The sequence below is a fragment of the Leiobunum rupestre genome, chromosome 1 (assembly GCF_980474605.1).
Source record: "Leiobunum rupestre chromosome 1, qqLeiRupe1.1.hap1, whole genome shotgun sequence".
Classification (NCBI taxonomy): Eukaryota; Metazoa; Arthropoda; class Arachnida; order Opiliones; family Sclerosomatidae; genus Leiobunum; species Leiobunum rupestre.
In genome coordinates this window covers 45,596,779-45,622,347 of record NC_143384.1, presented here as the reverse complement: position 1 = coordinate 45,622,347, position 25,569 = coordinate 45,596,779, and the positions used below count along the sequence as shown (strand labels likewise).

The 25,569-nt window shown below is 34.4% G+C and overlaps 1 protein-coding gene across 2 annotated transcripts in view; it reads right to left on the bottom strand.

Moving 5' to 3' along the window:
* Positions 1 to 13,657: 13,657 nt before the first annotated feature.
* Positions 13,658 to 25,569, bottom strand: part of LOC149963075 (uncharacterized) — a 58,990-nt gene continuing 47,078 nt past the window's right edge. Inside the window, exons 2-5 of one of the 2 annotated variants that reach the window (XM_090170454.1) lie at positions 23,508 to 23,834; positions 16,802 to 17,456; positions 15,649 to 15,953; positions 13,658 to 14,160 (exon numbers count right to left, since the gene is read on the bottom strand). In XM_090170454.1, coding sequence (XP_090026580.1) covers positions 14,010 to 14,160; positions 15,649 to 15,953; positions 16,802 to 17,456; positions 23,508 to 23,713 — 1,317 coding nt within the window. In that variant the 5' untranslated portion in view covers positions 23,714 to 23,834 and the 3' untranslated portion in view covers positions 13,658 to 14,009. The remainder of the gene's footprint in view (positions 14,161 to 15,648; positions 15,954 to 16,801; positions 17,457 to 23,507; positions 23,835 to 25,569) is intronic. The other variant, XM_090170455.1, reaches the window with a different exon arrangement.

The following is a 25,569-nucleotide window of genomic DNA, read 5'->3' as shown; positions in this document are numbered from 1 at the left end:
AAAAAACGGCGCGCCTGTCAGATCTGTGGCGGCAACGCAAAATATACAAATGCACCAACCAGAAACAAAATTTCGCGCGCCCACGATTCGACGAAACTACGAGTGTTTAACAATTTTTGTTCAGTCGAAATGATAAATATAAAATATTAACGATATAAAATTCAGACTCCAGCCTTTTCCTCTACAGGGTGCTGCGAGGCCCTTTTGCGCCAGCCTGTGCTTTACCGCAATGCTCTTACTACTCAGTCGTCGTTGGCATGATGCCAGCTAAGTCGCTCGCTTTATACTCACTATTGACTCGCAACACCCGGTATAATTTGAAAGTTTTTAACCCTTTTCTTCGAGGGATACCGGATTGGTAGAAATTTAAATTAGCAAAAAGAGACCTACAAAGAAAACCATTCCGGGTTGTGGAGTTTAAGTATGGCTGTGCATTATTTATTCGTACTTTTGAAATTGCGTATTTCAGAAATCTTATACGTTTTTTTTTAAATATTAGGGTCTTTTTCATAATTTTTAAAATAAGAGGGGTCAAATTTGAAATGAAATTCTGAATAAAACCATTCTCCGATTTTATTTGTGTTTTTTTTTCTGTATTTAAAGATTGCTTTATAAACAAGCAATCGTCTGATGTGTGATCTGTTTGTGATATCCAAGATGTAAGGCATGAAAATGTGAAAAACATTATTTCCGTGGAAAACAAATTTTTAAAGACAAACGTAATTTTTATTCAGCTAGCTATTAAAAGACAATTACTTGACCTGAAATAAGGCCTGTGCATTATCTATGCATACTTTTGCTATTTTAAGCTTGTCAGCCTTCCTTCGAGATGAAGATTGTATATTTTCCTTAGTTGGTGGTGGTAAAATGCACAAAATACAATTCAAAGGAACGAAACATACGTCTTTTTGCGAAGGCCAATAAATTTCACCATTATTTTTGTTGCATTTCGAGAATCTTAAAAGGAAATCATTTTCTTCTTTGATCTTTTCCACTACTAAGCTGTGCCGTATTTCCGCCTAGGCCAACCTAGGCCGTGGCCTAGGGGGCCTTCAGTGACCGTTATTACTGTATTCGAAGGTACAAATCTATAATATCAATCGTAATTTATATAATTTAGTACAATAAATACACTTATTTAGCGCGTACCGCTCAATGATGTTAGTGCAGTGTGCAACCTCTTTGAAGAATAACTGTCCAGTTTTAACTTCATATATATCTATTAAGTATATATTAGTTATCTCCTGAGCGTTCTCAAAGATGTTGATGAAGGCGAGGGAAGATGGCGTCAATTGCAAGTCGTGGTCTTTTCGTGGGGTTAATCAAATTGGAGAGAAGGAGTTACATACGAGGGAAAGGGAAAAAGTGGAGAAATTCGAATTCAGAATGGAAACCACTTTGTTCGTAATTATCACAAAATATTTATTTAACGCGAAACATAAATACGCTTGAAAATATATATGTATAAAGGAGAGCACTTTAAATATCTTTGGTGGCGGGGAAATCAATTATCTAAACTTTCGTTATTTGTAGGAAACAACGACTACAATTACACTCAAAAAGATTTCATTTGCGCTGGAAATTTAAATATACACTCTTGACTATAGATTCATAAAAAAGCATTTATCTTACGGTTTTCATTCGGATAGTTTTCGACATAGGTGAATTTCGTCATACCAGTGACAAAACTACTGGAGCTTCTCAAAGCGGGGAACAAAATTTACACTACTCACACTAAAAATATGACAATTACACCAAGCGACAATTAAAACTCCCAAATAATGACTAATGGAACTTAAAAAGCGAGGGATGCACTAATTCTATGATCTGTATAAATTATATTTAATTCTTAGGTATCACTCGAAATTTATTTAGGTTAAAGGTTAATTTTAATTTTAATTACTCTTAAACCACATTGGCAAAATTTGATTTATTAGGAGTTGAAATTTCAAGTCTTTTGACGTATTGAAGTCAGGGGAATTGATATTATATTTGAATCGTTGTTGTAGGTCAAGAGTATATGATATAAAAACTATTATACAAAGTAAACAAGAAAACAAAAAATAATATTATGTGCACAGTAGCCTGTTAAAATCATTAACGTAAGAAAACTTTTCCTTTCTCTATTCATCTATAAGGCCAGACAAATTGCCCCCTTGTACTCGGAGGCTCTTCCTTTAGAAAGAAAAACGACCGTTAATCATAGAAATAGAGGTCATAGTTGCAGTAAAGGTTTCTGTTACAGTGGCGGCTTAAGAAGGCTGGGTCCCCGGGGCGGCGGCAGGGTTTTGTGACACCCCCCAGGACCGTGCAGACGTTTTCACGTCGGTCTTCTTCAAGTTTAATCGTTCTGATTTGCAACCCCCCCCCCCCCCTCGAGCTTCTCCGATGACACCCGTGGCTACTCTGGTACCCGGGGCGGACCGCCCCCCTCGCCCCCCCCTTAGGCCGCCACTGCTGTTAACCTTAATACATTCCTCAAATTGCTGATCAGATTTATAAAATAAAATTTTATATGGGAGGGAGAAAGAGTGCGACTCCGAGTCAAATAAGCCGCTTCTATAACCCGTCCAGCCGCAGCTGCCGCCATTCGTTCCCGTCCAGCCGCAGCTGCCGCCATTCGTTCCCGTCCAGCCGCAGCTGCCGCCAGCCGTTCCCGTCCAGCCGCAGCTGCCGCCATTCGTTCCCGTCCAGCCGCAGCTGCCGCCAGCCATTCCCGTCCTAGTCCAGTAACTTTAGGATTTCACTTCGGAAAAAATGCCCCCGGGCTGAATTTTCGCATACACCTTTATTTAGTGTCTATAAACAATGTGTCAAAAGTCCTCATCATTGGGGTGTATGGAACTTTTTTTTTGGCGGGAAAATGCCCGGCAAAAATGGTTTTCACCAATATCTTCGTTATTATTACTTTTACAGCTATACTGTCAATTACAAAATTAATGCTGAGCACGTTTTTGACAAGAATGGTCTTTTAAGAATTTAGCGTCTGAGCAGTCGTTTTTGCGCAATCGCAGTACCAATGTTTTTAGTACAGCTTCCATGTTTTTTTTGTGGAAAAAAATATGCCATACCTAAAAATTTCACAATCGAAAGAGGTTATGGTCTTATAGAACCTCCGCAAAGTCCTAAAGTCTGCAGTGCCAACTTTCACCGCCATCTTGGAAAATGGCCGCCATTTTATTTTCGCTTATAATTCAAAAAATATTTACCCAAACTCAACATATGAGTTGTCATTCTTCTTCAAATTGTCTTATCCTTCTTTATAAGCTCTTAAAAGGTTGATTTTATCAAAAGGTCAAAGGTCACGAGCTAAAAAAGTTAAAATATCTTTAAATTATAACGAAAAATGGTATATTTCTTACATATTGCTTATTAATTAAAACTTCGAATAATATATCAAAGTAGCCCTGTTGCTCTGGAGAAGGTCAAAGGTTAATTGGATTAAATTGATTAAGTATTTATTTTAATATTAAATAATAACTGATACCCCACCCTTCGTTTTCTATTAAAAAAAACGTCCTTGGTTTAACGCCAATTTCGAATGAAAACTGTTCTGAGGCGAATTCTAAGTCAAAATATTGCGCTTTGTTCGAAATAAATTGTTTCAAGACTGCCCGACTTGACATTCAACCAACAGGGGGCATTCTAGGTCGTTACGACCACAGCACATGCAGTTTCAAAGCGAACGGTACGAAAGATATTTTTTGAAAACCAATTTTATAAAAATAAAGTAAATGTCAAATAATTAATTAATAAAAACATTAATAAATACATGTAGAAAGATTGAAGAACAAGAAGAAAATGAAATTGAAGAACAAGAAGAAAATGAAATCGAAGAACAAGAAGATAATGAAATTGAAGAACAAGAAGATAATGAAATTGAAGAACAAGAAGAAAATGAAAACGAAGAAAAAGAAACTCAAAGCGAAGAATAATAAGTTTAAAAAACGAAAAAAATTAAGAACATTAATTTATCATATCTATTTGTTTGTATTTTATTTACTGTTTAATTTATGTATTTATTAATATGGTAAAAATAAACCTATGCATTAAAATATAGAAAGATTAAAAAAACGAACCCTCTTGCATAGTAAAATTTTAAAATGTTTTATTAAAAGACACGACTAGTTTCACTGCCGTTCGGTCGCATCACAGGTGCGATGTGCATCTGATAATGCTACCGAACGGCAGCGAAACAAGGCGTGTCTTTTAATAAAACATTTTAAATTTTACTTTGCAAGAGTGGTCTTTTTTGTTAAATCTTTCTACATGTATTTATTAATGTTTTTAATAATTAATTATTTGATATTTACTTTATTTTTATAAAATTGGTTTTAAAAAATAGGTTTCGTACCGTTCGCTTTGAAACTGCATGTGCTGTGGTCGTAACGACCTAGAATGCCCCCTGATGGTTGAATGTCAAGTCGGGCAGTCTTGAAACAATTTATTTCGAACAAAGCGCAACATTTTGATTAAGAATTCGCCTCAGAACATTTTTCTTTCGAAATTGGCGTTAAACCAAGGACGTTTTTTTTATTTATTTATTATTTAATATTAAAATAAATACTTAATCAATTTAATCCAATTAACCTTTGACCTTCTCCAGAGCAACAGGGCTCATTGAAATATTATTAGAAGTTTTAATTAATAAGCAATATGTAAGAAATATACCGTTTTTCGTTATAATTTAAAGATATTTTAACTTTTTTAGCTCGTGACCTTTGACCTTTTGATAAAATCAACCTTTTGAGAGCTTATAAAGAAGGATAAGACAATTTGAAGAAGAATGACACCTCATATGTTGAGTTTGGGTAAATAATTTTTGAATTATAAGCGAATATAAAATAGCGGCCGTTTTCCAAGATGGCGGTGAAAGTTGGCACTGCAGACTTTAGAACTTTGCGGAGGTTCTATAAGACCATAACCTCTTTCGATTGTGAAATTTTTAGGTATGGCATATTTTTTTCCACAAAAAAAACATGGAAGCCGTACTAAAAACATTGGTACTGCGATTGCGCAGAAACGACGGCTCAGACGCTAAATTCAAATAAGACCTTTCTTGTCAAAAACGTGCCCAGCATTAATTTTGTATTCGACAGTATAGCTGTAAAAGTAATAATAACGAAGATATTGGTGAAAAACCATACACCCCAATGATGGGGACTTTTGGCACAACGTTTATAGACACTAAATAAAGGTGTATGCAAAAATTCAGCCCGGGGGCATTTTTTCCGAAGTTTGGTCGATTTTTTTCCTAAAGTTACTGGATTATCCAGCCACGACGCTATAGCTTCCGACCTCGAACTTTTCGTCCCAGTTATAAAACTTAAATAAACCTCTTATATTTAAACATCCACTGCAATAAAACCATTTAGTTCTCATGAATTCAATGTTTCAATATGTGCACAGTAGCCTGTTAATATCGTTAACGAAAGAAATTTTTTCCGCCGCCAACCGTTTGTGTCCAGCCACAACGCTATAACTTCCAAACTCAAACTTTTCTCAAATTCCTGATCAGATTTATTAAAAAATATATTTTAATGATTGTAAGACTGTTTTCTTTATATTTCAGTAATTAAGTCTCTGTTACGAGTTAATCTCAGTACGTATAAACACAAGTTAAATCCCTTTATTTTTTTCGTAATACTTCACAATTTAATATTTTCTCAGTTTACCGTTAGAGTTTCAAGACTCAATTTTAAGTAAAAAGTTTTAAAAGATATACATTTCGATCTGATAAATATGTAAATCAGTTTGTGTAAATGTGAGGAAAATCGATGGAAATTATTTTAGAACATTTATGAATGTACCAAAATATATATTGATTTTTAAAATAATTCAAAAAATAACCGCGCCTTCATAGATCTCAGCTACTCCCCCTTAATTCAACCTTTCAACTGCTTTGATAAAACCATTTATTATTTAATAGTTGTTTCTTTTCTCTGTTTCACAAGGTATATTTTGTGCATAATTTATTACTGTAAATAAAAGCCATAAGTAATCATTTGGGTAGAAGGTGCAATAATCAATAACTAATTATACAAAGTTTATAAGAACTTTATATTATCGAGAGAAGGACCGTTATTATTTGGTAAAACAGTGAGGTTATCTTGCGATTGACCTTTGGTCACAAGCAAAATGATTTTCCAAACACATGCGAAAGCCATTTCCGGTCATTCACAGATCATTTCGCTCACTTGCTGACCACTCCCGCTCACTTGCAGACCACTTCCGCACACTAGCAGACCAAAACTCAAGTCATGGATTTTTGAAGTGAAACTTTACTATAATTCTTTAAATTTCATTAAAAAAATCTGCGACTACATAAATTTTATCTCATATAGCGAATATTGAAACCTAATTTGCTACAAAGTCATTTCCTTTGGTAAAAAGTGTTCCACCCGTTCACTCACAAACTATAAATTTACCTTTCTAAAGAAAGTATCACTCGTTCTTAGACAATTGATATAAGAATAATATTTAATTTATATTTCTTTGTTAATTAACCTTTTTTTTAAATAGAACATCTGAATATTTGATATAATTTATTGATTTTTTATTTCACTAAATAAATCAGCAAGTGAAACTATTTGTACTATTTTGTCCTGCTTGTTTAAAAGGAAAACGACGCCTTTAAAATTCAGTAAGTGGCGTCTTTTAGCAACAACAAGGGGAAACTTTTCCACGTTATTCAGTTTCCACGCTATTCAATTTCCACGTTATTCAGTTTCCACGCTATTCAGTTTCCACGTTATTCAGTTTCCACGTTGTTCAGTTTCCACGTTGTTCAGTTTCCACGTTGTTCAGTTTTTACGCTATTTATTTTCCACGTTATTCAGTTTCCACGCTATTCAGTTTCCACGTTGTTCAGTTTCCACGTTATTCAGTTTCCACGTTATTCAGTTTCCATGTTATTCAGTTTCTACGTTATTCAGTTTTTACGCTATTCATTTTCCACATTATTCAGTTTCCACGCTATTCAGTTTCCACGTTATTCAGTTTCCAAGCTATTCAGTTTCCACGTTATTCAGTTTCCACGTTATTCAAGTTGCTGTCAATTTCCACGTAAATCAGGATGCATGTTATTCAGTTTCCACGTTATTCAGCGTCTCCCTTTTAACGTGATTCAAAGTCATTTTTTGTAAAAAAAAAAGACTGAGACAGACAGAGCACCAATAAGGCCACGAGCTTACCCCTTTTTTTGTCAGCCCCCATTATGCCATACTCCTACTGGCATCCCGTTGGCGCGTTTGCTAGAGAAGGTGAAAATAACATTTGTGTCTCTTCTCGAACGGTAGTGAGGGGGGGGGGTTGGAAATGAACAACGCGTCAGAAACAAGATCTGCACATTTATCCTATCTATCATTTACCTCTCAAAATCATTTAGATGGCGCCAATATCATTTTCAAATCAAAGATGAATAACTTTAATCGATCAATTTTTTTCCTCTCAACGCGACTATCACTATTCTGATCAATTTTTCTATCAATAAAAATCGGTGGAATCAATACCAATCAATTTGGATATAATTTTTTGGTTAAAAATCGTATCGAAAATGATAAAATTATAAGGTATATTTCTGAAATCAATCAAAAAAGTATCAGATTCAAAAAAGATATGATAGTGCCCATCTTTGGTTGGACGATATCAAGTGTGGTAAACTCGAGCAATGAATGAATGAATACTTTTGCGTTACAGATGAACACCATTATCGGAATTTGTAGAGCCGGATTTTCTAACTGTATTAAATAATGAAATATATTAATATAACGAAAGTATAAAAACGCCGTTTTTGGAGTATATTAGAGGAGCCTTCATTCTATTTCTTTCGGATTTTATGGCTATCCAGAACCGGAAAACTGGTTGTCAGAATAAACTAGGAAATTATTAAAGAACTATAAGTCATGAATTTACGAAGCTTGCTAATAATTAATTTATATTAATTAATCAACTCCTATTGGTTCCTTAAAAAATTGAATCCAACTCCAGGATGCAAAATACGATTTGAAAGTTAAACTAATATTAGAATTTAGATAACGTGTTAGGACCAAAGCCAGAAAACATTTTCTGGTTCCACTCGAATTTTTATATTTTTAAGCGCGCTTTAGGAACTAAAGCTTTCAAATAAGACTGATAAATTAAAAATTAATTAATGTTACTGTGAAATACGTACATGTGTTTTAGTAAAGGCAATGTGAGTTAAAATCAGAAGAATATAAAAATATTATTAAGGGCGCGGTGTTGGCCAAATATATTATGATATTAAATCGAAAGCTTAGCAACAGCCCCCGAATTCTGTTACTTTTAATTTTTTCCCCTCATTTCAATAACTTCGTTATTAATAATGCATTTAAAAATATAAGATGAAGCTTAGGGCCCTAGGCCCAAGATCCTATGACACCCTTCGAGTACAACATGAACAGCTCGCATCACTTTGAACATTTATTCAAACTAAACAGAATTTTTATTTGAGCAATTTTGGGAAATGTAACCTAGTTAGAAATTTCAAAAATCGAGTTGGAGAAAGTTAGTTTTGGCCTCAAAAAACCATTGATTCACTAGTTTCCTGAATATGGTAGCTCAACTTTAGTAACTATTTTAAAAGTGAGAAATGTCAATTCATTATTAGGCCAGCGCTCTATCCAAAAGCTTATGAACAAACTTCCTTAATGTCAGAGAAGAATGGGCGTGGATTCAATCATAATCGTTGAAGATTTTTGAGCTGGACATTAATAAAAAATTATTGTTAGATTATTGTTTTAACCCCAAAAGTTATTTTTATAGTGATTTTCAAGTAGTTAATTTTTTTTCCAGGAGGCATCATACTAACAAGGAGACTACCCGAGTTGTTTATCTCCGATTCGGTTCAAACTCGGGTGGTAAGTAGACCTTCATGTAACTTGAAAATCCCCAAAAGGGTGGACAAGAATGGGCTTTAGTTTTGCCATGGCAACCAAAAATGTTTTTCACAACTTAAAAACTGATTACTCGTATTTACCCAATATATGTATATTTACTCATATTTACCAAAATTGACGTATATTGGTCCAAATGTACCAAATTTAGCCATGATCTGAATTATGTATCTAATTGATTAACCTTTTTTTTTTAATTTTTTGAAAAATATTGTTATTGAGGACCCTTAAAATCTTCGATTTTACCATGTTAATTTTCATAGAGAAAATCAGTTTTTAAGTTGCGAAAAACATTTTTGATTGCCATGGCAAAACTAAAGCCCATTCTTGTCCACCCTTTTCGGGATTTTCAAGTTACATAAAGGTCTACTTACCACCCGAGTTTGAAACAAATCGGAGATAACCACCTTGGGTAGTCTCCTTGTAAGTCTTTTAATTGAAGTTCATGCTTTTGTAAAATATTTTACCCTAGAAATTGCTATGATGTATGTAGTTTGCTGAATAAATTAATATCCTTTAACTTGGCAGTTTCTTATATTTTAACTATTAATTTTCATTTTATTATTGAAGTGTTTTTGTAGAATAGACTTACTTTAATTGATATGAACACAGCTTAGATGTTACCGAATTTCTTTTTACCATGTCTATTATTAAGAATTTTTTACTGTTTGTGGGTTAAAATTGTGAAAATGGAGAAGAGCATTTCGTGTTAGTTGTTTAAAATTTTAATAAATAATTTTGTTTATATACGGTAATAAAGATTGAAATGCATGATAATAGTTTCATATTATTGTGGTATTTTGATATACACTGCTCAGTCCTTCATACGGACTTTAAGTTCTTAACAATAGGGCGCCAAAGTATTTGCAGTCGTCAAAATCAAACAAAATAACTGTACAAATAATTTTTTTCATAGTAAGTCAACAATTCACCAACAATCAAATAGATTTCATGCATACATAAGATTTGCCAGAATTAATCAGTCTTTCCGTTTGTCTCATTAATGCTTTCGTGTTGCAAACATAAGTCAATTTTATAAAGCCAGTGGCAGCTCCTAAAACTTGCCTTGGACCAAAAATACCCCGGAAAGTATTGACACTTAATTATACTACCGGAAAAGAAGCTATTTTAGTTTAACCGGATAAGAAAACCATTATTATATTTAAAAAAAATACGTCATATTGTAAAATATCTTTGGAAAAACATGCAGGTGTGAACCTTTTCGTATTTTAACTCATTTTTGTTTAATTGAAAATATATTTATTATAATTTACGAAAAAAACTTAACGTTAAGCCTTGGACAAAGGATGGCGAATAAAATAATAATAAGCAGCTGAGCTAACACCCAAGGCACCACCATAGTCCTAAGTCAAGTAGCGACTTGTTAAGTCTATTACCAGTGGCCGGGTTAAAATGCGTAGGTAGCATGCCCTTCATTCTACGCGAGCCCACAGTTCAATACCCAAACTATTACCTTTAACCTTGACAAATTTTTATCGAATTGGCAAACTGGAGAACTCTGCTGTAAATCCCTTTAACCAGGAGAGAGGGAACTTGCAAACTCAACGTAAAAGGACTTGTTCCGAGTTGTCACCTAGTGCAACAAGTTAGGCTCGAACACGGCTCCTCTCGCTACGAGGTGAGAATGCTAACCACTTCGCCATCCCACCTTAAATAAGGGACTAGAACATCAAAATGACGTGATATACTAATTGGGACGCCGATCGTACGATCCAGGTACTACCCAAGAGTCACCACTAGCTTTAAATTGAAATTAATACAGCTCAATATCATGGTATTTTTTTTTACAATTCAGTTACGAAACAAAAATCAAGAAATATGACCAATGTACCACTACTTCAAAAATAAACATTTTTGAATTTCAAACATGCTTATTTCAATTTAACATGATAAAAGAACAGTTTTTCTGACCATTCAAAATGAAGCACTCACAGAACAATTTTAACCTTATCGCGGATTCTTTTAAATGGAGACGACAACAAACTTAAACTCTAACCTGATATTATACAATGGATAAAAGGAATATTTTTCCAAATTCTGTAAAATAAAATCCTATCTTTGAAATTTCTCTAAACGGTTTCGGCTTGATTAGCGTAACGTTATAGAAAATTATTTTATATTCTAAGGTTGCGGATACGCAGGGACTTGTCGCTGGTTTTGATTTTTCACAACGAAACAAAATTGTTTTTAAATGTTTAAGTCGTGTAATGAATTGTAGGGCGCTCGCAGCAAATCAATCAATCTCAGAGGTCTGTGAGCGCCGTAAAATTAATCCCACATTGGTTTTGAGCTATTTTTAAAGAAGGACCTCCTGGGAATAATTTTAATATTATAATAAAATCGAATTCAGAAATAGCGCGATAAATCCTTTGTACGGTACATCCGAGGCTTCACATTAAGTAACTATCAAAGTTTCAAATAAGGCTTTTAATAGACGCAAATGGTAATTAAAATCATTATTTGGATATCAATATTTTTTATCTTCAAAATCAGTTTTGTATTTGAAATATCTACAATTTGTTTGGTATTTGTAATATCTACAAACGGTTTTTTAACGAAACGTAAGTATTTCCAAGTAACCACGATCATTATATATTTTGACACAATTAGTTTTTAACAATGTTTTAAAAATTTAGATTGATTATAGCCATTAGATATATTTAGGTTTGTTTATAATGGATTTATTTTGGATTCGGGTTACGGTATGTAATAAACACTTATATTTTACCATTGGTAAAATCTCATAAAGACAACACGATAATATATTTGTTCTTTAACGATATTGTATAATTTAATATCTAAATATCTGTAATGTCACACTTCGCAATACAACTAGAAAACTATTGCTATAATAAGGTTGTACTTTTCAAATCTTATCGTCTACTATATATACGAAAGGCAGTTCTAGCCTACGAAAGCCTAGAATTACGTCTTAAAAAGAGCTTTTAGAAACGATTCTCTTAAAATTTGAAAAAAGTTACTCGATTATATATTGTTCCCTTTGAATGACTGCATATAATATTCTCAAACCTTGCAAAACGTACCTTTAAAATTATACACGTAAATTATTATGTTTGATTATTAGGTCTTAATACCGTACATCACTTTTGTAACGCGTGAAGTAATTTTACCAAATTAAGGCACAGAATTTTACAATTAAAAGAATTTATCATTAAGCGCGGATTTTTAAATTATCTTAGAACATAAACGCTAGGATTATGGAGAGCATAGGCCTCACTCATTGAACTAGAATGTGTTGGCTTCTAAGAAATGCTATTAGAATATTCGACAACAATTCTTCGATCAATGCGTACTGACAAATATTTCCATAATCCATTCGGGAAACCGAAAACCAACTCTAACAATATTTGCATTAATAACTGAGCCAAAACTAAATACGCATAGGGAACAATCAGATTTAAGTAAATCAGTAAATTACGATTTACCGCAGATATTGCGATTGAGATAAGCCCTTTAGCCGGATGGCGTCAGATTTAAAACAAATCAATAGGTCTCATCTGCTGCTGGTGTGACCAGCTTACACAGATAGTTTCGGATAAATCGAGTAAAAACTACTGCAGTTATTTTGTCAGGGACACTTAGAGTAACTCACTAACTACCTGACTGTACTTGCTGACTAAGCTCCGTCATCAAAGTATGATTAATTTCTAGTTATTATTAAGATTATTATATCATAAGCTGAAGAAACCAAGTAATTCAAAATGGATTATAATATATCCATTTCGAAGATGGAGCACCAAATTTAAAACGCCATTTTATTATTTTTATTATTCTATCGCCATTTTCAGAAATTTAACTTATTGCAAAGCAGTCAGTGAAGCTTCGTTTAAGGAAATTTTAGATAAACTTACGTCGCGAAATTGGGGAAAAACACTATTAAAAACTACCGTACCCGAATTCAAATTTAACTAATACTGAATTTTTTCATTTCACATAACTCCGATGCAGTAGCGGCTCTAAGCGTGGGACTAGGTAGACTACCAGTCTTTCCAAGGGGATACAGATTTTTTTAAAATCGGAGCCCCATTTAATAGAAGAGTTTAGTTATTAATCTATTCCGAAGCAATTTTCAATGACTGCTAGCAAAATGCTCTTACCAATTTTAAAGGTTTCGGAACATACTGGAATGTGGCGCCATCATTGTGTTTGTTGCTCTTCGATCTTTTAAAATATAAGGACCTCACATAATAGGCACAAATTTTGCTGCCTAAGGGTAAAATAAAAGTGTCCCGCACTGCTACTGCCGGGACGTCACCATCAAATGAGCCTTCTTAGTTTTAAAAACGACATCTTTGATTTCCAAAAACATAACCTAAATCTCTTCATTTAAAGTTACTATTTACAATCCATCTAAGTGGGTTTCACTTGGGTAACAAATCAGTTGGCACTATCAACATATATCCTTTCACATATATATTATTACAATTATTGAGTTTTTTTAAAAAGGTTTTCTACTGCTGTATATTTTTGGCTTTATTTTTAATGCAAGTATAATTAGTTTTTCCAAAAGGTGGATATTTAAGTCTCAATGTATACGGTATGACCTTTATATAATATAGTCGAATAATTTAGAACTTTTAAGAAGGTAGAAAATTTTTATAATTTCCCGGTATATATAATTTTTTATAACATTCTACTTCCTAGTTCTATTTTGAAATATTCTGGATTAAAACTGTTTAAAAATCTTAATTCTTAGCAGTGATTAAAAAAATTAGTTATTATATCTAACGGCGATTTAGGAAAGTAGTAAAGGAAAAAATCATGACTGAAAATTATAATTCATTCGTAGTAAATTAAGTGAAAAGTGACCCTTAACTGCAGTGGGATAACGTTGTTTAAAGTCGTTTGGTTGGGCCATAATATTTTCAACCTTTCACAGTTTCAACTGGCATAACTATTTATATTGAGCATAAACGTATTTAGTTACGAATACAATGTCCTTCGAAGAAACAAAGTTTTGGTACATTATGTTTTGGGAAAGCTAGACTTAGGCTCTTAGTAGCCCCGTTCCTGTTAGTAACCATTTCCAAATTGTTGTCAACAGTTGATCCCTCATCCGTTTCTAAGCTCGAACCTTTTTATTTCTTGCAGAGGGTGGTAAGGATGGCCGAATGTAGAGAATGAAGGAGTGCAGTCCACTGTTGGCAATGTACTTAAGGACGATCTTCGGTTATCAGCTGGTTGATAATATATCCTATCGGATCTGAAATAAATTACCGTTTCGTTATACTGCAATTTTATCTTTATGTCATGCTGGAAGATGGAAAATGCGTATAAAAGCCATGCTTTTCATTGATTATAAATGGTCATCTCACATCGGCGTTTAAATGGGTTACTCGAGAGGGCAAAATTATTTATCTCACAAACCAAAGCTTCGTTCTTAGAAAATTAGAAACTTTTTTCCCATTGGAGATGTAAAAGCGACTACAAGGATGCGGAACTGTAATCTCCATAGAGCTTCATCCATTTTAAAATAAACGCTAACTTAATTTTCCTTAATATTACACTGTACAAATGTTAACAGCAATAGAGTAGCCAATCTGAAGGTAATCACTTAAACAGTTAATATTAAAATAATTTCAAATTAAAGTCGTATCTATGAAAGCATCTTATTTTCCCATTATGAAAAAGATATAAATAGAACCATCAATGTATTCGTTTGCACCATAAATATCGAACTACCTTATGTATTCTCTCCTCAATCTCGAAGGAGGGAGGAGCTCTGATTCTATGACGTTGGTCACGCGCTGCTCAACAACGGTTTCAACGGGCCACATTATGAAATTTTGCTACTTTTAAATTATAATTATAAAACATAATCATTCGTCCTCCTAATGATACACATATTGATATTTATGGCAGTAATGAATACTTGATAGGGCGTGAAATTAGCTTCTCGACAAATATCAGCAATAACGACAGGCCGGAGATAACGGATAGTTTACCAACGTCATTTTAACGACGTCAGGCGCATGCGTGACACTTGGTGACAAGAAAATGGGTATAATAATAATAATAATAATACCCAAGTCACCACCATATCAAGTGACTTATAAAGCCATTAATTCAGGTGGCCGGTATTTTTTCATATTGTGACGATCGTAGTAACGATCACTAGTTTTCGAATCATCAACTATATTTTAATTCTGGTAGCGATTAAGGATTTTAAACTTCATTAAAAATTATTTACAAACAATCAAACATGGACGATCTTTGATGAGAGTAGTTTCGCTTCTACATAAACTTACAAATTATAGCTTTGATAGGTTCCATATACTTTACGCGTTCTTGGTCTCCGCAAAAGCTGACACTTAAGCCGAAAATTTTACCTCTCCAGCTAAGGTAATTCTTGTTTAACAGATAGTAGTGTCCAAAAGCTCGCGAGAACCACGCCGCTTAATATTCACAAACCGTTTTCTTCACGATTGCTAACCTCAACTGAATCTTTAACAAAACATATAGATTTTGGATAGAATCGATCGCCTTCTATCCGTTACCCGCTTCCTTTCACTTGAGGGACTGACATTTGAGAGAACACAATTGATCGATAGTTAATTATCAAAATTAAATACCGTATGTTTACTATTTTAAAATAGCACCCTCCCTCCGAATTTCCCATATTCCCTATGTAACATTGAATTCAACATAACATGGTATAATTCTTCATCGTGGATGAAGAGTCTGTTCCCACCTTCCAAATAGGTGTATCGACATGGCAGCGTTTCTATCGTCAGATGGCGTTACAGGATATGAAGCGGGAGTCACGGCAGTGACTGAAGTTGGGGCGGACCGTGGCCTATATCCAGCAGATATGTTAAGTGGGATATTCCAGAGGTGAGCCGGGATTTCTCTGCCCATTGCCGGATGATCGTAATTGGTCATGCCGGCAGCTCTCGCCGTCCGATTGCTTTTCAAACAGTTAATTAGGCTCTCCGTAATCTCATTATCCTCGTTTTCCGAAGCTTCCGTCACGTGACCATCATCGGGCGTATTCACCTGGACGAGAATTGAACACATTTAGGACACTTTTTCAAAGCGAAAGTATGCTCTACTTTACAAATAGTCAAACGTCAGCAATTGGACGACAATACGTCACACAAAATCAATTGACAATTTAACACGTCCAGGTTAGTTAGAATCAGTACATTTTTTTAGAGAAAAAACCTTATTCGACAATTATCAACCTAAATTTTATAAAAATTCCATTTTAACCAAGTATCTCTATTAATTTCAATATAACTCTATTTGCTCAAAACATTTGTACAGTGATGATTTCACGGTAACGTGGTTGTAATTTCGCCACTTTTATCAACCTGGGAGACTCGCTATATCAACGAACATTGATGATAATCTATTTCTCGGTCCTCAAGCGATAATTACTCCAACTTAAATGATGATTGTTGTACAAAATTAAAACTTAAAAGTATTAGATGATAAGTGCACAGTGTTAAGTGAAACAAATGTTTAGTTGTGCTTCGTGAAATAAACGTTATTTTTAAGATAAGATGAGATTATTTATACAGCCATTATAAATAGCTGGAGGTTATTTAAGACTAAGCCTAAAGACGAATCGTAAAACCATGTTTTAATTATTTATTATAATTAACTATATGACGTTGTTTAATACTTGTGTTCTTCGTTCATCTGTGGCTATTTTTAAAGTAAGGAATTTGGAAGCTTTAACTGTGGCTTAATACCCTGCACAAGAGGACAAAGCTACGATAATCAGTGCTACGTTCGCGTCATAAGATATCGATAAAAATGCTAAGAAAAACCATAAAATGAAAAAGGAAGATTAAGTTTCAGTGACGGTACATGCGGGAAAGGAAATTGTCGATTCTCACTTTGGAGCCAGCTCTGGAGACGGACAAATCGTTGCTTGGTGAGGTCATGGCCGGAGAAGAAGAGATGTGATTCGCGTTGACGGTGCAAGATGCCATCAGGACGGAAGCGTCTAAGTTGAGAGAACTTCTGTTTCCGTACACGTTGCCGCATCCAGTTTGGGCCTCGTCCGTTAAGATCGCCGTGTCCGCCGGGTTCATTCGGTGTTTCGCCAGAGTCAGGGACTGATCCGAGCCATTGAGACCAACATCGACAGTCGCTCGAAATCGCTTTTTGCAACAACACTTGAAACAATTGGGAAGTTTAGGTCGCCAGAAGAACAGCCTCAGAAGACCGAAGAGGAGCCCCATGGCGACCAGAGAAGGGCCGATGCCCATGACTAGAGTGTGAATTGCCGGATTCGTGATTTCCACGTGAATTCCGATGATTGTCACAATAGAACCAATAATAGCTAACGCGATGCCTAAAATTATCAGAATGTCCGGTCCAAAATATTGCCGACGCGATAACATGCTAGTCATTGATGCCGTCACGGCTCTTGGCACAGCTTTTGATCCCAGGGCGGCGCTCCCAGGCAGCCCTACCATGCGACTCTCGTCCTTGTCTCCGGCCAAACCGATCACGTTGTTTCCGTTCTGCATTGCTAAAGGTGTGTTTCTGTGCGGAATCAAAGAACAGTTTTAGAATTTAGAAACAATATATCAAGTTTGTTGATGCCAATTCTGTCTTGTTAAATTTCGATAAAAACAACCGCAATTGCTATTAGGATCAATGGCTTTTAATAATAATAAGCTAGGCTAATACCCAAGGCACCACCTTAGGCCCAAGTCATCTAGCGACTTTTAAGGAAGAGTTGTACATTTTGACAGGGTGACCACTGAGAAACCCAAAAACAAATTATAAAAATATAGGAAATTCAACAGTCGATTTTTAGGAGAATATAGGAGTATAGGAACATTTAGGAAAATTTGCATAAATAAAATTAAAATTTGTTTTAATATAAAAGGAACTTCTTTTAAGCAGACGACGATATTCTTAATTCCGTTCAGTGCAGTTATTTGGAGAAGCAGTTTACATTGTATCAAAGGGATTTAGTATGTTGAGCGACATCTGTATTACGAAAAGTGAACTAGGCACGCGGGAAATTTTAAAAACCGCGCGAAATACAAAATAATATAATATAATATAATATTATAGGAAAATATATGAAAAATGATTAAATTAAAGGAAAGCATTGAAATATAGGAAAAAATATAAAATAAAGAAAGAATGGTCACCCTGTTTTAAGCAAATGCGATTATAGTATAGTACCTTCATGGTCCTAATGAGTCAAAAATGTTCCACAAATAAGGGTCCTAAAATGCTTTGTTTCAGAGGTTAAGGCCCACAAAAACCAGGCCCGAAATCAACGAAATAGTCAGTAATGTGAAGTTTAGTATTCGGCCTTGAACCCAATTGTTTCCATTTATTATGCATTGGTTTTTAACGGTGAAGCGATAAACACTATAGCAAATGCCAAAAGTGCATTATTGAACTAGGAGAAGTGTGCTAAGCCCTACAATTGTTTTTTATATGCCAAAGAATCCAGCTTAATCGACAGTTAAAGATGGTCAGAAATTTGCGAAATAAGCACGAGGCCATGGCAATTCAAAGTTTTTCCCCGATTGACGCTGGAATAGTGTTTCTTATTTTGCAAAGCGCACAAGAGCGAAATACCAGTGTTAAGGAAACTTTTGAAGACACGGAATGGTACTGATACCATTTTATTTGCGTAAAGCATGACCATTTAGCCTAGGCGGATGAAAAAAATTACACTTCAGTACCGCACCGAACATACTTGCCTAAGCTGTACTTAATGAGACCTAGCACTAGTTATGTAGGCGTTATCTAATTTTATCTCCTCTGAACGCATTAGGCCAGAGGGATAAATTTCAATTTCGTTATTTTACTTTTGGGAAAGTCAGCCCTTTAGACTTTGTCTATACTATTAAAGGTAGTGTACTTTTTAAAGAGTAATATAAAGCGCTGTATCGACAATTCCATATTGTTTATCCAAATTTAGGATAAATTAGGCAGATTTTACTAATTGTGAGTACGCGGGTATCACCTAATCTACGGGCGGGCTCAGCGAAATAGTGTAGAAACCCAAAGATACTACCAAGTACAGTTCCCTAAAAGACCGTTACCAGATCTACGCACATTTGCCGCTGTTGACGGACGCTTGATAGAGCACGGACAAATTTAACCAGGACAAACTCGTGAGGGAACGCAAAACGTACCAGAAGATATTGGGGAAAAGTTACTTACACCAATTTGATTCAACTAATTTTTATAGTTAAGTAAATTATTTTACGAAAATGGATTTAAACCAGTGGCGCGGATCGCTTTCTTCCCCAATGGGGGCCGAAGCTAACTAATAAACTTGGAATGAGGCTCCTGGCAACACTTTCTTGCTACGGATTCTTAAAAGTAAACGGCCATTAACATCGGCGGTTTAACCAATAGGGCAAAGCCCCCATTTATTTTTCCCAATGGGGGCTTCAGCCCCCGACTCAGCCCCGTAACCCTCATGGGATCGGCGCCACTGATTTAAACAATAATTACTTAAGTTTTTAAGACCCTTGTTGAAAACGATCCTGGAACAAAAACCTGGCGAGTTGGGAGACAATTAGATGTAAATCATATTATGGTTAGGCGAATTCTGCATGGTCATCAATTTAAACCGTATCACCTTCAAAAGGTTAAAGCTCTGACCGACCCAGACTATCCTAAGCGAGTTGACTTTTCTTAGTGGTTTGTTGACAAAGTAGGTCATGACCATCAGTTCTCGAGTATTCTGTTAACAATCGATGAAGCAAATTGTTCCCGTGGCATTATACTCAACTAGCACGGGACTATTGTTAGATCTTATCACGTGCAGTTTTGCCTAAATGTTTGTTGTGGTATTGTTGGTGACCATTTAGTTGGCCCTTTTTCATTCCGCCTAGGTTAAGTGGTCAGGCAAACTTCCAATTTCTGCAACATAATTTACCCAAGCTTCGCGAAAACGTGCCGTTAGAAACGAGCAGGCGAGTGTGGTTTCTGCACGATTGGGCTCCACCCCACTTTAGCCACGACTCAAGAGCTCATCTTTAAGGTGGATAGGTTGAGTTGGACCAGTTATGTGGTCAGCACGATGTCCTCATTTAAGACCCAATGCGAGTTTTTCCTCTGAGGCTATCTGTAAGATTTAGTTTACATGACTGAAGTTCGGAACGTTGACGACCTGCGACAACACGTAATTGACGGCTGTGAAACTATCCGCAACACAGTTGTAAATTTAAGAGAGTTCGAGAATCATTTGTACGACGAACATATTTTGTAACGTTTTAAATAAAACGGAAATTTGCATTTGTAACTTCAATTCTAAGTACTTTACATTTATGTCGATTCCTTAAAAAGTCTATCTAAGTGTTTTATTAAATTCATCGTAGGACTTATGTCACTTAATACTCAAGTCTATTAATGACATCAGTTATGGTCATTATTGTTTCACCATTAAAAACAAATGTTTACTAAGAGGAAGCAATTGTAAGCTTTCGCAAGTACGATTTCACATATTCAACAGAAAAAGTACCATTCCGCCTCCTTAACACTCGTACTTCGCTTTTGTGCGCTATCCAAAATAAGAAGCACTATCGCAGCATCCACCGGGAATAGTACTTTGAATTGATATTCGCCTCGTACAAGTTGCTTATTTCCAAAATTTATAACCATGTTTAACTGTGTCGATTAAATTCGATTCTTTGAAATAATTAAACTTGACGTTACTTAAATCATTGTAGGATTTAGCACACTTCTGCTAGTGCAATAATGAACTTTTAGCATTTGCTATTGTGTTTATGACTCCACCGTTAAAAACCCCATGAATAATAAATGGTAACAATTGGGTTCAAGACAGAATATCGAACTTCACATTACTATTTCATTGTTTTGGGACCCGGTTATCGTGGGCCTAAATCTCTGAAACCAAGCATTTTAGGACCCAAGTTCATATTTTATTTTGGACTCATTAGGTTGAGATTTCCAAAGCTTACGTACGGGGCATAGCTTGTCGCTTTGCAAGTTCTAGTCTCGTATTTAACAAGTTTTATGGCCTAGTCTTAATATCAATTTTATTTGGTAATTTACAATAAACATAATTCCGATTAAACAAAAATAAGTTAAAATACGGAGAATTTAACTACATTATTTTATCACCAAAAATTATTTTACCTTAAGTACATTTTAAAGAGTTAAGAGTTATTTTCAGCTCCAGCTAAATTAAGAAATCGTCGAAGCTTCTCTTCAGGTAATACACTAAAAAAAATTGTGGTGTTCTTGTGGTCTAATGTACCGAAATATTTTTTGGAGCAGCCACTTTTTATGAGCTAATAATATCAAATAATTTGATTTCTAGCCTTCATTTGTCAGTTGCATTAGCAAAATTAATTTCAGTTGCATGTAGTGTGTCAAGGTTATATCTCAACAACTAAAGTTATATGAAATTCTATAAGTAGTAGGATTGAAAAGATATCCATTTCCCGGTTGACATTTTATATTTTGATCTGTAAAAGACATTCAGTGGCATTTGAGTTATTCACAAGTGTTTAACCGGATTGCGTGACATTCTGTGCGTGAGTATAAAATTCCATGTTCTAGTTTCGTGATAAAGCTTTAATTTTTAATATTTGACGTGTTCCATGAGATAATTAGAGTCGCATGTCATGCACTCTTAAATCTAAGGACAAATTTCCAATAAGAATGAATTAATTACACATGATATATTTTATATGTAAATTCATTGCACGGAACAACTCCTTTTGTGTTGATTTTTCAAGTTCTATCCCTTCTGGTTAAAGGGGTTTTCCCTCTCCACAAAACCTGATTGAGTTAACGGTAATACTTAAAGTATTGAGGTGTTGGCTCGAGAAGCATGATAGGTTTGCCACCACGCTCCTACACAGTGTTTTCTTGCCCCTTGAATAAATTGCAAAATAATTAGCTTGCTGACTTGTAAATATTAAGATGCTACCTAGCTTAGCTGATTATATGTTATATATTAAGTCTATGAGAAATACTATAAATTAAAAAAACTGGTGGTTTTAATATTTTAACATTGTGATTTTTCTGAGGTGTTAGCCTTTTCAGAACAACTCGCATTTATTTAAATAATGATTAACCTTCACCTATATAATGTTAATAATGTTCTTTTTGTAGACTCAAAATTTTATGGAACAGATCAAAGTAATAAATTCGGTCTAAGCCGTAACAGTTGGTGAGTCCTAAATTTCATTAACATTTGTTGAATTTATGCCATATAATAGACTTATAATTGCCTGACATTCAACCTCAAAGTCACGGGTCTTGGTGAAACGTAGAACATGGAATTTAACCTAAGACATGAAAGTAGTAATTAAGAAATAGCGTGGATAACAAAAATGGCATTTAAGGTTTTTAGGGTGGATTTCTAGGAAACCTTGTTTCAATGTTGAACTCCTAGTGCGCCTAATATGATTTAGAAGAATTTAAATAAAAATGGTTGGTAAGAGAGATTTAGATTTTAAAATCGAATTCTTAGCGTAAAACTTTAGTTGGTTTCTTTTCTTACGCCCATATATTTACTATCCGCATTAACCTTTGACGGTAAAGATCTCGGATCAGGGGTTATATTTAAAAATTCAGACACGTCTACATGTATACATATTTTATGCAAATTATTTTCGTAGTTATTGATTTATTGTGTTGACAACACTGATGCCATTGAAAGTATTTCGGGCTAGTTACCCCAAGGAAGCTAAGCTGGCTTGGCTTTAAATAAAGTTCTAAAAAAATTGTCTAAATCTCTAACTGATAGTGTCAGGTCAAGAAAGCCTTCACTATTAATTTCGAATTGGACAACAAGATACAAATTAAGGATTTTTGTTGTGATATACTTAAAAACTTGTAAATAAATTAGTAGTTTTTACTTGAGTAATCAAGGTTTCTTAGAGACTCATTTTAAGTAGCGAGATTGGGGTTTTTACACCAGCGGAAAAATCGATTGAGTACACATTCTTTGACCTGGAAGGTTGGTTTCCGCAAATAATTCAGGAAATGACAATCATACCTATATATATTATATATATATGTTTGCTTAGATAATGTATTATTTTAATGTTACAAGGTTATCTCAAGTGTTCGTATACGAAATTTAATATTTGGTAGTTAAATGTTTAATAAATAGTTTTTAGCGCTTAAGCTTAATAATAATCCAAGATGCTAAAACTATATTTGTAATCACGCTTTGCTGATGAGTGATAGGTATCGCTATGCAAAATTTTCATAAACCTCGCTTTTGGGTTGATCTACCGATTGCTTTCCACTAACGCGTGTAACGACGCAATGACACCTAAGAGCAACAAACACACAAGGAGAACGCAACCCGTCAAAAGTCGTGCATTTTCTTATATACATTTTTCATTGGTTAGACGCATTATCGCCTGCTGCCTTTGGAAGGGGAAAAATCGGAAATTGTCTTCCCCCTTTCCGTAAAACGTTCAACGTAAAGGCTCGTCCAATGAAAGTTATACGCAACACTGCGTTATCGTGTTTAAAGGCTAGCTGTGTTCTCTTTGCGTTTGTTGCTCCTAGATGGCACGTACAAAGTTTTTATGATCGCTAGTGGCTAGTGAAAATTAATAATTTTACCTGATAAATCTATTGTTAAGACGAAGCGGTCTGGAGCTCCAAGAAGGGCCTTGATTGTCAGGCGAAGAACTGGAACTGATAGAAGGAGTGACAATGTGCAAAGAAGGCGGCGTTTTCCGGAATGTCACGTGGTGTTTGATGTTTGGCGGACGCAGTGGTGGCTCTCCATTGCGCTCCTTGCTCCTGTTCTCCTTAGCCGTTCGCATGGCACCGAAACACTGACGAGCCTTTGATTCAACATTGGAGAATTATTGCTTACTCGGAATCGATAAAGCCATCCTTATTTGCCCTAGCTTTGTATATTTCTTGTTGTTGCACTTGTTCTATCTGCAATAATATAATTATTATTATTGATAGATAAATAAGTCGTATGAACGAAACATTTCAACAACAATGTACTTATTTACTGTCGGTAGAATGACTATAGTCTGAGACCATCCGCGGGCATCATGGTTCAAAGTGTCCCTGGCACCTAGGAGCAACAAACACAGCCCCCCACACAAGGAGAACGCAACCCGTCAAAAGTCATGCATTTTCTTGTGTACAGTTTTCATTGGTTGAACGCTTTAGCTGCAGTCTGAAGGGGTAAATTCGGAAATTGTCTCCCTCCCCCCGCCCGTAAAACGTTCAGCGTAAAGGCTCGTCCAATGAAATTATTACACAACACTGCGTTAGCGTGTTTAAAGGCTACCTGCGTTCTCCTTGTGTTTGTTGCCCCTAGCTGACACGAGAGGGCGGAAGCAAAAACGTCACCGCCATGGGCTTTAATCACGCGGGAAGCCTTCAGTTTTAGAGAACCAGTGAGATACCGAGCTGATTTAGTTTATTTTACCGGAAATTTAGCTTACTCTTCGAACATAAGGGGTTTTGGAAGCAAAGCTAAAAATCGTCATTATTCTAAGTTGATATAAATACATCGTTCGCTCGACATCGTTGGTTTCACACAAAGAGTAAAACATTTGAAATTCTAAGCGCCCAAGATTAAAGTTGGAGTAGAGAAATGAACGTTAGGGTTAATTAATTAATAAAAAAATTAAAATAAAATTAATAATATTAAGTAATTAATTATTAAAAAAATTCATAATATTAAATAATTAATCAAACAATAAAAATAAAATTGATAATACTAGATAAATAATAAATAAAATTATAATTAATGATATTAATTTTGAATAACCATAATGAACTAAATATACTTTTATCTAAAGAGCTGTTTACAAATTACATTCGCAATTTGATACTTGTTTACCTATTATATATGCGATTGATAATTTATGAAAGGATAAAAACTTCGTTAGATTTGCATATTTAATTGTAAATATCATCATTGTTTTTATTAAATATGCAAATCTAACGAAGTTTTTATCCTTTCATAAACTATTTATAATAGTGTTTTTTCTTTTCTACTAGAAGTTGAGAACATAAAAAATTGAACGTCATTTAATTAAATTAAAGTGTATTGTGCAATTATAATTGAGAAAGTCAGAGTATCTATAATGTCATTTGAGAACAGCCCTTAAGTGATTTAAAATACTTTCATATTTCAATGTACAGCTTATAATTATCTAATTTTAATGCTATTGAAGTATTTCAAAAACAAGCAAGATTTTTGTTAACACAAATTTAAGGATTTCATTAGGTTAAAATAGCAATTCCTAATAATGTCCTTCGTTAACATTTAAAATTAAAATTTGGAGCTGTTAACAATTATCTTTAATTTTCAGAGCGAAAGTAACGAAAGCAAAGATTCTTTTATGTGCCTTTGCTACTTTGTGTTTTAACTTTTTGTATTATGATCGTTAAAACTGAAGAAAATCGTGTTTTTCTAGTGTTGGGTAGTATTTTAAATACTTGTATTTAGTATTTTATTTTAAATTCTTTTAAAGAAATGTATTTAGTATTTTATTTTAAATTCTTTTAAAGAAATGTATTTAGTATTTTATTTTAAATTCTTTTAAATAAATGTATTTAGTATTTTATTTTAAATACTTTCAAAGTAATGTATTTAGTATTTTATTTTAAATACTTTCAAAGTAATGTATTTAGTATTTTATTTTAAATT